Genomic DNA, 12,218 nt, shown 5'->3' with positions numbered 1-12,218 from the left:
TTGTTTCACAAGATCCACCTTAAATCCAGAGATCTCCTGCCCCTCCTGCATCTGCCCCATGATCCTCTTTCATTCATCAGTGTGTGTGTGTGTGTGTGTGTGTGTGTGTGCGCAAAAACAGCACACGCATCTGATCCGACACACTCACGCAGAGTCTGGCGCGGCGCGCGGATTGCCCGACGGACGCGCATTGCGCTGAAGGAGCTGCGAACGCGCATTTATTCGTGGATTTAACCGGAATCTTTCCGCTGTTTCTCTGTAAATCAAAACCTGATCATATTCAGAAAATAATCCCGATCTGAAGAGTTTCCTCGGGATCTTACGCTCGCGGGCATGCGCTTTACGCGCTGATTTTTGGGGATCGTTTTGGACATGTTGATGGATGTTTGGCACAAGGACTGATGGATTTGACATTATGGGAGTCTGTCTGTAGGTATGCATCAATTCGCACACATGCATCTGTGTTGTTTAATGTGGATTAGATGGAGAGTGTGTGTGAATCTGTGGCTCTTGGTCTCCACAGGCCCCCGACCGCAAAAACACACGCGTTTAATACTCAAAACTTCTGTTTAATTATATTATGCACTTCAGACTGTGTGTGTGTGTGTGTGTGTGTGTGTGTGTGTCGTGCGTTCATTCTCAAACACACACACACACACTCCTCCCCCAGCGGGCTTGTTTTCATTCATAAGTTATTTTTATTAGTCCTTATGAGTTATGTTTTTTTGCGAACGATTCCTGTATTTTTACTTAACTAATTAAAAATGCACGCATACAAAGCATATATAATTATGTTAAACACACGATAAGGAGAACAAATATTTGCCTAATAAATGTGTATTGATATCCGCGCATCCGATAATAACGGAAAAGCGTAATTTCTCGGGTTTCTCCGTTCGCTTCTGAACTACAGACTGAAAGAGTCTTCTCTGCATCATAAAGCTCTTTGAGAAGCTGTGTGTTTGATTTGAAGTCTTCCTGCTCAGTGTGGCTCTGCATTTTAATGTTAACCAGCCATACACATGCAAATCAGCACGGGAAGTAGTTGTACTTTACTTCAGTTGTGTGCTTATTGAGGTCGGTACAAAGTCTTGTTAATAGTCAACTCTCTCTCTCTCTCTCTCTCTCTCTCTCTCTCTCTCTCTCTCTCTCTCTCTCTCTCTCTCTCTCTCTCGGGTTAAATGGCTCTGTGAAAGAGCTCGAGACACACGCAGGTCTGTCGCAGAAAGTAGATCTGCACACGTGAACGCGCATCAGGGTGTGAATTGTGTGTCCAGGCGGTTTGACCCTCTAATTAAGGCTTGAACCCCCCAAAGGAAGTCAAAAACAAAAGCTTGGGGGCCTTGTGTGTGTGTGTGTGTGTGTGTGTGTTTCTCACACGCTTCAGTAGTCACGCTTTTTACCAGTAAACTCTTACAAATAAATTGGGTTTTCGCAGGGGTGTAAAACAATGTTTTATTCCCTGTATATCATTTTAGTCTTTGTGTAAAATGCAAAAATAAGGCACAACTTTGTGTGTATAAATTCACTTGGGTTTCAGAGTCAGACTGTTGTTTCCCCACGTTAATTTTACACGTCTAGTATATGAATATAGAAATGTGACAACATGCCCCACACATAATCATATGACATCTTAAAATGTTATTCGAACTGATATACAAACTAAAATATTTTTTTTTTATTTACCTTTACTTGCAATGTACTTTTGCTATGGTTAAATAAATGTTCAACTCATCTCTGATCACCAAAATGACATATTTAAAAAAAAAATCTTTGATAAAAATGTCCTCATGCCTTAAAATATCTTGAATGTAACTCGACACCCTTGCCTCATTTAGTATGCGCGGTTCTATGAATATGCAAATGAGCCCCGCCTCCACTCACTCACTCAGCTCAGAGATCCACTGGTTGACGATCACACGTTGATCTGATTGGTTACAAGGTAGTTTGTGACGTCAGAAACACCAGCGATTTCAAAGCGTGTGTTTGAGACTGTCTTTGGTTCACTGCAGTTTTAAGGAGGAAATACTCAGCAATGGTGTCGACTTATGAACTTACACATGCTTTGTCTTAAAGCATATTAAAAACACCACATAGACACATAAACAACAGTAAAAGCTGGATTTTCACCACAGGGGGACTTTAGAGTATTTGGTCTTGGTGGATAAACACACATACATAAGCCCTGAGCATGTAAATGTTGAGCAAGCAATCTCATTGGCTGCAGGATCAGAAGAGGCCAATCAGCTTGTGCCATGAGCTAATGGTGTGATTGCTTGCCGAATGCATGTAAACAAGGCGCTGTCAGTCAACGTTTCATGAATGTTTAATCTTCTAATATTTAATATAACTATTTCTCTCTCTCTCTCTCTCTCTCTTCTCTCTCTCTCTCTCTCTCTCTCTCTCTCTCTCAGGGTCTCAGATGAACATCTCATCAGTGCTGTTGTCTGGAGTTGCTGATCGTGTCTTATGGATCGCCACGGTCGGACCGTCAGACATCCGGACCTCCCGTCCGGGACCGTCCTGTCCCTGGATCAAATCAAAGCCATCCGCTCACGTAACGAGTACACGGAGGGCCCGGTTGTCCCGCACAGACCGGCCCCGGGGCCGCGGACCCCGGACAAGCGGGAGAGGACTCACGAGGTGCTCCTGGTGAACCTGAACAACAACTACGAGCACGGATCGGCTCGTCCACCGGCGCTCAGCAGGTCAACAAGCTCCGGGAGTAACGAGAGCAACGATAGTAACGGGAGTAACAGGAGTAACGGGAGCGTGTCTTCGGAGCAGGGATTGTTAGCGTCGAACAGAACCGTACGGACTCAGCCGAAATCATCCTTGCATCCGTTCCTCCCTCCTCTCAAACAGACTCAGACGGAAAAGCTCGATTTGCATTCGTACATATGCGAGAATTGCGGAAAATGCAAGTGCAGCGAATGCACGGCTCCGCGGACGCTCCCGACGCAGCTCGCGTGCGACGGACAGTGCGTGTGTTCGGCCGAGAGCGCGGTTGAGTACGGGACGTGCATGTGTTTGGTGAAGGGAATCTTCTATCACTGTTCTAACGATGATGATGTCGGCGACCCGTGCGCGGACCGGCCGTGCTCGCTGTCGAATCCGCAGTGTTGTTCCCGATTCCTGTGCATGGGCCTGATGTCCGTGCTCTTCCCGTGTTTGCTCTGCTATCTTCCCGCTAAGGGTTGCGTGAGAGCGTGCAGCTCGTGCTACGACCGCGTGAACCGGCCCGGCTGCCGATGCAAGAACTCCAACACCGTTTACTGCAAGATGCAGAACTGGAACCAGACGCCGGGAAAAGCGTCCTGATTAATCGATGCGTGTCGAGAGATATCGGGATATGAGCTGGGGAAGCCGAATCGCTGCTGCGGGACGTGGAAAACAGGAAAAAGAGGCGGGACAAAGGGGAGGAGTTATGTTAATGAGCACATACAGCCAAACCAAAAATTATTCAGACACCAGATATCATTTTTTATTTATTTTTTGTTGAAAAAATGACCATATTTGACCCACATTTCTTTAGTGTGCTAGTGTGTGCAGGACACTATAATTCATTTATGTAAGTGAGGAGAGCAAAATAAAGTAAACTGTGACACATTATACCCAAAATAGTCTTCATACAGTGGATAACCAGTCAAATTTATAAACAATTTGGGACCAAACATTATTCCGACACTTTGAGCTGATCAAGTGTGTTTTCTTTAATTGCTAATGCTCTTTTTACACACAGACTGAACACAATGAAGCATTGCTTGGTGATTGGTTGAGCTAAACTGGTATTATCTAATTGTGTAGTTAAATTTAACAGCTGACAGATATTCAACATAATTCATGTGTGAGACAGTCTAACAGAAGGACGGACAAAACCAGTCAAATATCAACTGAGTTCTGCTCATATTTCATTACCGTTTTCTAAACTATAGCGAATAAACTGTGATAATGTGAGAAATGTTGAAGGTGTCTGAATAAATTTAGGTTTGATTGTGTATCGAGAGATATTGTTTCATGAGCTGGGGAAGCTGTATCGCTGCTGCAGGAAAAGAGGTGGGGCAAGGGGAGGGGTTATGTTAATGAGCACATATAAGCTCCGCCCCTCTCAGAGGAATGTGAAAACCACTTGTTTCGGTGGCGTTTTCTGGAGGATTATTTTCTGAACCAGCGTTTGCCTTACCTGACTGTGTACAGCTACTATCTAACACACACACACACACACACACACACACACACATCAGAGAGAGTTTAGTTATGGTGCTTTGGAAACCAAACCTGTGAAGGACTTTGTGCCAGGCCAGACGGTAAAATGTAGCTGTTACCGGATCTCGCGAGGATGTCATGAAACCGTTCGCTTGTTCTCATTTTGTTGATGTAAAGTTGTGTGTGTAAGAGGAATTTACGGCTATTTTTAAAAGAAAATGTCAAAACTGTTTAACTTTTTTCGTTGTTGTAAAAAATATTTATTATGTGAAGCTCTATTATTTTATGATATTTATTGCAAAGGACAGATTTACTCGTGTCTGAATATAACAAAATATCAACACTTACTGCAACATGAGAGAATGGAGAAACTGATGGAAACATGTTAACTTTAATGCAAAAATATACAAATTAATGCAAAATGCTGTTGTCTAGTGTCTCATTTCAGTTGGAGTTGAACTAACATTGCATTTATTCAGGATTTATATATGTGTGTGTGTGTGTGTGTGTGTGTGTGTGTGTGTGTGTGTGTGTGTGTGTGTGTGTGTGTGTGTGTGTGTGTGTGTGTGTGTGTGTGTGTGCCTACTTAACTGTATTTTGGGGGAAGATTTTGTACCCAGAAGTGACCAAAACACAAAATCTCTAAAAACCTTCATTCAGGGACGTCCTCATTTGTAAATCTGTAATAAAAATAAAGTAATTCAAGTTTTTTTTAAATGTAAAAATGCAGAAAGTTTTGTGTGATGGGTAGGTTTAGGGGTCGAGTTAGTGTAAGAGGAGAGAGAGAGTGTGTGTGTGTGTGTGTGTGTGTGTGTGTGTGAGAGAGAGAGAGAGAATGTGTGTGTGTGTGTGTGTGTGTGTGTGTATGAGATGGGTAGGTTTAGGGGTTAGGTTAGTGTAAGAGGAGAGAGAGAGAGTGTCAGTGTGTGTGTGTGTGTGTGTGTGTGTGTGTGTGTGTGTGTGTGTGTGTGTGTGTGACACCACCTGGCCACCTGTGTGAGGCTCATAAAGTGTCTGTCTTTGTCTTCTTTTATTGTGTGTTTCAGGCGTTTGTTGATTCCCCCCCGCCGGCTCAGATCTCTCAGCTGTGAGTGTGTGTGTGTGTGTGTGTGTGTGTGTGTGTGTGTCTCAGCTGTTCTCAACTCATTTAAATCAAATATCAACTGTGAATCTCAGGTCAGGCCACATTTAAACAGTCAAGAAAGATATTGGAAATTATATTTTGCATAAAAAATAACCCTGATTTTTAGAGCTTTTTTACATTCTTTTCTTGAAATTGAAACACATTTTGACTCCAAATTCTCTGGAAGTTAATGTTTAAAACAAGAACAAATATCTGCCAATGAGTCAGAAAAATGTTTTCCCTTTGCATTAAGATTATTTTTCTGATTGACAGATCATTGGCAGATTTTTGTTCTTGTTTTAAAACACAAACTCATTCTGATATTTTATTCAGAACTCAAGACTTAATATCTCCAGTAAATGCATCTTGATTTAAGAATGTTTATATATTTATTGTGCTGGAAACCGAGTCAGAAACACTGAGGAAGAACTTTGTAACAATGTTCAACAACTGATTCGAGTCTTCATGGTCCTAAAATAGTGTGTGTGGAATTTATGTGCGAGTTAACAAGTTTTAGCAGCTCAATAGACAACAAGGCAATAAGAGCGAAACACTCCTCCAAATGGAGTCGTTAAGTGTGTGTGTGTGTGTGTGTGTGTTTTCTCTCTGCAGGAATGCACCTTTTGTTGTTGTGAATTGCTTTGTGGATTAGAGTCTGTTTCCTGGACCTTCAGAAACTGTGAGGGTCCATTTGCCTCTGATCGCTTCACAGGGAGACCATAAATCACACACACACACACACACACACACACACACACACACACACACACACACACACACACACACACACTGGGCTTTTGTTCAAGGAAATGTAAAGCTGTTCTACATTGATTATAAAAGGAAACTCATGTTTTTTGACGACTCAATTGGCAGATTTTTGCTCTTGTTTTAAACACAAACTCACTTCATTATTATAAATTTGTCATAAACAAGACGTAATATCTTCAGTCATTTTGCTTGTCCAGTAAATGTACCTTGATTATTTGAAGCAACTAAACTGAGAAGAATCTGGTTTAGTTTCAGACTTTCTTCCAGAGAAGATTGGAGGAGTTTATTGGTGTGAGATATGAGCAGTTTTACCGCCAGCATTAATAAATAATAATAATATCCCAGAGCTGTGGTCGTTTCCTCAGGGTTGTGTTTACAGTCGGATCCTCTTTCGGCGTCTCACACACACACACGGGACGGCCTTACACGTATCAACACGCATGGAAATCACTGTGAGTCATATAGGAAACTACACACACACACACACACACACACACACACACACACACACACATCTGAAACCACACAGGAAAGCCAAACCACTCAGTTCCTAAAAAAACACTTTTCACTGTTTCCTCTGAGCTTAAAAATAGGCCGTGACCCAGCCTACGTGTGTGTGTGTGTGTGTGTATGTGAGAGAGAGAGAGAGAGTGTGTGTGTGTGTGTGTGTGTGTGTGTGTGTGTGAGAGTGTGAATAAAATACTTTAACTTCAGTCTTCAGCTTTCAAACATTAATATGCAATTATGCAAATGTGTGTTGGTGTGTGTGTGTTTGATGTTTGTTTTTTGGTTTATGAGTGAAGTGGATTTTTCATCTTCTGAGTGAATTTCCTCGTCCTGATTTTGTTTTCTGAGGCAGACGCTTCACTGACACTTATTTCACACGTCTTCTGCTCTTGTGTTGGTCTTTATCTCGTTCTCTCTCTTCCTCCGGGTCTTTGTTGTGTGTGTGTGTATTCACAGGAGAGTGTGTGATCTGGGCTTTTCATCACGTCACGCTGATGGATCGCTGATTGATTTCTTGTCAGAGCAGGAAATGTTTCACAGGATTAAAATCTCTCACTGAGGTCGTCCTGATAGGAGGAAGTGCCCAGTGGGGGGAGGTGTGTGTGTGTGTGTGTCTGTGAGAGAGAGAGAGAGAGAGAGAGAGAGAGAGAGAGAGAGAGAGAGAGAGAGAGAGAGAGTGTGTGTGTGTGTGTTGTGTGTGTGTGTGTGTGTGTGTGTTAGAGTGTGTGAGAATATGTTTGTGTGTGTGTGTGTGTGTTTTTTAATGTATATATGTATTTTTTATATTTAAAAAAAAGAAAAATTATATATAGTGTTATGAATGCTTTGGCAATATAAAGATTTCTTTCACCATGCCAATAAAGCTTTAGGAATCTTGAATCTGTGTGTGTGTGTGTGTGTGTGTGAGAGAGAGAGAGAGAGAGAGAGAGAGAGAGTTTCTGTGTGTGTGTGTGTGTGTGTGTGTGTGTGTGTGTGTGTGTTAGAGTGTGTGAAAATATGTGTGTGTGTGTGTGTGTGTGTGTGTGTGTGTGTGTGTGTGTGTGTGTGTGTGTGTGTGTGTGTGTGTGTGTGTTTTTTTAATGTATATATGTATTTTTATATATAGATTTTTTTTTTTTTTATAGTGTTATGAATGCTTTGGCAATGTAAAGATTTCTTTCACCATGCCAATAAAGCTTTTGGAATCTTGAATCTGTGTGTGTGTGTGTGTGTGTGTGTGTGTGTGTGTGTGTGTGTGTGTGTGTGTGTGTGTGTGTTTCTGATCCTCAGGAGAAAAACTCCACAGGAGATTCAAAGCCGCTCAGATCTTTATGAACTCAGACCTGTTTCAGGCAGGATTTAATAAAGTTTCTCAGAGATTAAAAAATATTTTTCAACACTATTGATGTCGTTTAAAGGAAGAGCTGAATGTTCTGTCAGTGTTTACATGCCGTTTGTACATTGAAGATTTTCCAGAAGTCATGCTAATTATTTAATAACCTCAAACCTTAATGAATCAATGATTTTATTAAACTAATATTATTATTAATTAAATATTAAAAAAGTGTCAGTGTGTGTGTGTGTTTGTTTGTGTGTGTGTGTGTGTGTCTGGTAGCACGTTTACCCTCTTCACTTGTGTCTGAAGGCGTGTATTCCTACATAAAGGCCCTCAGTTCAAAGACGCACAGAAGAAAGGGAGCAGAAGATGAAAAGGAGGAGTGCGAGTCGACGGCCTGCAACTCTTTTACTCGTTCCTCAAACTCTCTCCATCTCTGAGCCAGAGCTAAATCAACAGCAGATCAGTCTCTTCTCAGCCGGGGCCTTTGATGTACCAATGCACACACACACACACACACACATACACACACACACACACACACACACACACACATGTGCATTGCACACACACACACACACACGCACACACACATTCGTTTAGCTATAGTTGTGAGGACCTCCATAGACGTAATGGTTTTTATACTGTACAAACTGTATATTTTCTCCTTTTACACTAACCTGACCCCTAAACCCACCCATCACACACACACACACACACACACACACACACTAACCCGAGCAGAGGTGGGTAGTAACGAAGTACATTTACTTGAGTATTTTTTGGGTAAAATTGTACTTTTAAGAGTAGATTTAAATGTGGATACTGTTACTTTAACTCGAGTACATTTCTAATGAAAAACTGTACTTTTACGTCGTTACGTTGGGCGACGGTCCTCTCGTTACTTTATTTTAATGCAATACATTTTAATGCAATACAAAACCAAGCGCGCTGTCTCTTTTTTGTGGGCATGAGCGATGCTCAATTCACTAATGACTCACTCTTTTGAGTCGATTCTGTTCAAAGACTTCAGGCTTGTTCGACTTGAACCGGCGTTGCACAGACCGATCGGTTTATGACATCACCGCGAGAGCAATTCAAAAGCATAAGGATCGTGCGCTCTCTATTCGCTCTCTTTATATCATTCACCGATCGGTCTGTGCAGCGCCGGTTCAATGCTGCGTTCCAGTCCACTTTTAGACACGCACTTGCGAACTTCCCTAAGCACTTTTCCTCGGGGGAATCCCCGCCGCCATTTTGAAGTGCGTTCCACTTCGTGAAGTGGACAAGGGAAGTTCATATGGACAAACCCTCGCTCCCTCGATTTTGACCGAGGGAGTGAGTCTACTTCATATGTACACTTCAGGTACCTATATGTCCCACAATGTAGTACGATTTTGACGTCACCACATATGTGTCTAATCAACACCACAACAAACAACTCTATGATATATTAATTATATATATATTTAATTTAAAACAACCCAAACACACCTATATACATTTGGATGCTGCATTAAGCAAATAAAAAAAATAAAATAAAAAATGTAAATAATAAATAAACTCCATAGCTGATTCCAAGTGATCAAGGGCTTAGGACGTTCCAGTTCAGCCCATTGCAGTTTCCGCCAGTAGTGGGCACTCGTGCAACGTAAGCAACGTAAGCAATGACGTATCCGAGTGAACGAGACAGAGGGAAGTTAGTGAGTGAAGGGCATGACAATTTTGGACTGGAACGCAGCCCAAGTCGAACAAGCCTTTCATCAAACAAGTCGGCAGATCTGTCTAAATCGGTTCGCGAATCAGTTTGAATGATCTGTTCCTGCACGCACTGAATCTGAAGCGCTTTCAATTCACACTCGACTCGGAGTCGAAACAGGAAGATTTAAGAACATCAGAGAGTTAGATGAAGTGGACCTACAGTATACCTAGTCAAGTGAAAGCAAATCTGCAAATGCATCATATTTTTGCCAGCGATGAAGATCTTTATTAGTTGAACATCTTCGTAAGCTCTCTGTGAATGAATGATTCGACAGGACGAGACATTCGATTTCATTTCATTCAGGTAATTCATTTTACAACCAAACAGATTATTACGCCACGATAGCACTACTACAAAGTATGACATTACCCGTTTTTTGGACATATACGTTAATTTATACATTAAATAAGTTACCATTGTCCACAATTTATGAAATGAACACCCGCCATCCCGCAGTAATGTGTGTGTGTGCAGTAATGTGTGTGTGCAGTAATGTGTGTGCAAAACTCTGAAGAGTCACTTTATTTCGACACTGTCTAATAATCCAAATGTAGATTTATAAGTTACTATTATACAAAGCAAAGGGCAGGCAATGATTATCGGGCTGCAGATGGCAGAAATAATGCTTTCTCTTCTGTTTTTGTTGCAAAGATAGCCTATCTAATTATGATAATAGTAGTCATTTATATATATATAGTTTCAAAAATAAATAAATAATAATGAAAAAAAAAAAAAAAAAAAAACGGTTTTACATCTTTTCCCCTTTTCCCTTCCTTTCCAATCAAAACTCCCTCATGCATAAATGTGGAGACAGCCATCAGGGTCAACATCGCAAATACATTTGTTTATGCCTCATTTACATCTGAAAACAACCAAGTCATTAACCAACCTGTAATAGCTAAACTCTATTTATACAGGATTTTATTAAACCCTTTAACACTGCAAACATTCAATTTTCCTTTTCGTGACAACCAAATTGCCATTTTAGCTTGCCCAACTAAAAAAAAAAAATACAACTTGAACTTATTTTTTTTTCCTGCTAGGACAGAGAGAGAGAGAGAGAGAGAGAGAGAGAGAGAGACATTGAGTTTGTGAAGTGGACTGGAACAGCAGGAAGGAAGCACTGGCTCTTATTGTCTGGCTGACGTGACTTCAGCTGCTAAATGAGCGTTTCACTGAGAGACGTTCTCCTCCACTGAACCACACACACACACACACACACACACACGGGTTGTCAGTGTGCAGGTGTCATATGTGGGTTATTCACTATATATTCAGAACACGAACCACCTGTATTCAAACGTTCAGACTCAAAGTGTTGATTTTCTTCTGCAACAGTGTGAAAGAGACGGTGTTAAAATAATATAACTGACCAAAGAAAAGGTTAACAAGTGATTCAAATTATCAAAAAGGTTGAGTGGTTCTATATAGAACTCATAGGTTCTTGATTCAATTTTAAAGAACCTTTATGCCAAAAAGGTTCTATATAAGGAGGAATGTCTTTAATGACTGCTTAATACTTTAATGTTTAATGGGTTATTTCATTTTTTTCCTAGTTATAAAGTATGTTTATAAGCTGCTTAATTCATACAATTTAATAAAACATTTTTTATATAAATATATATAAATGTACATAAAATAATCTCAGGATGGGAACCCCTAAAAGGTTCTATATATGAAGCGCCAGACGGAACCTTTTAAAGTTCTATATAGAACCTTTTCTTCTAAGAGTGTTTAAATGAACTATTGAATGAACTATTATTGACACATTTTTTACGATCAATAGGGGACTCAAAGTTTCTCAGGAGAACTCAAAGTTTCTCAAGGGAGACTCAAAGTTTCTCAGGAGAACTCAAAGTTTCTCAAGGGAGACTCAAAGTTTCTCAAGGGGGAACTCAAAGTTTCTCAAGGGAGACTCAAAGTTTCTCGAGGGAGACTCAAAGTTTCTCAAGGGGGAACTCAAAGTTTCTCAAGGGAGACTCAAAGTTTCTCAAGGGGGAACTCAAAGTTTCTCAAGGGAGACTCAAAGTTTCTCAAGGGGGAACTCAAAGTTTCTCAGGGGAACTCAAAGTTTCTCAAGGGAGACTCAAAGTTTCTCAAGGGGAACTCAAAGTTTCTCAAGGGAGACTCAAAGTTTCTCAAGGGGGAACTCAAAGTTTCTCAGGGGAGACTCAAAGTTTCTCAAGGGGGAACTCAAAGTTTCTCAAGGGAGACTCAAAGTTTCTCAAGGGGGAACTCAAAGTTTCTCAAGGGAGACTCAAAGTTTCTCAAGGGGGAACTCAAAGTTTCTCAGGGGAACTCAAAGTTTCTCAAGGGAGACTCAAAGTTTCTCAAGGGGGAACTCAAAGTTTCTCAGGGGAACTCAAAGTTTCTCAAGGGAGACTCAAAGTTTCTCAAGGGGGAACTCAAAGTTTCTCAGGGGAGACTCAAAGTTTCTCAAGGGGGAACTCAAAGTTTCTCAGGGGAGACTCAAAGTTTCTCAAGGGGGAACTCAAAGTTTCTCAAGGGAGACTCAAAGTTTCTCAAGGGAGACTCAA

The 12,218-nt window shown here is 41.1% G+C and overlaps 1 protein-coding gene across 1 annotated transcript; it reads left to right on the top strand.

Moving 5' to 3' along the window:
* The first annotated feature begins 140 nt into the window (after nucleotides 1-140).
* spry1 (sprouty homolog 1, antagonist of FGF signaling) lies at nucleotides 141-4,624 on the top strand. The gene is made up of 2 exons (XM_084430766.1): nucleotides 141-433; nucleotides 2,415-4,624. The coding sequence occupies exon 2, from the start codon at nucleotides 2,470-2,472 to the stop codon at nucleotides 3,319-3,321; it is 852 nt and encodes a 283-aa protein (XP_084286892.1). The 5' UTR covers nucleotides 141-433; nucleotides 2,415-2,469; the 3' UTR covers nucleotides 3,322-4,624.
* Nucleotides 4,625-12,218: the final 7,594 nt, after the last annotated feature.

This window comes from Rutilus rutilus (assembly GCF_951802725.1).
Source record: "Rutilus rutilus genome assembly, chromosome: 14".
In the NCBI taxonomy this organism is placed as follows: Eukaryota; Metazoa; Chordata; class Actinopteri; order Cypriniformes; family Leuciscidae; genus Rutilus; species Rutilus rutilus.
The sequence above is the reverse complement of the archived record's forward strand: the minus strand, read 5'-3'. Positions and strand labels throughout refer to the sequence as shown.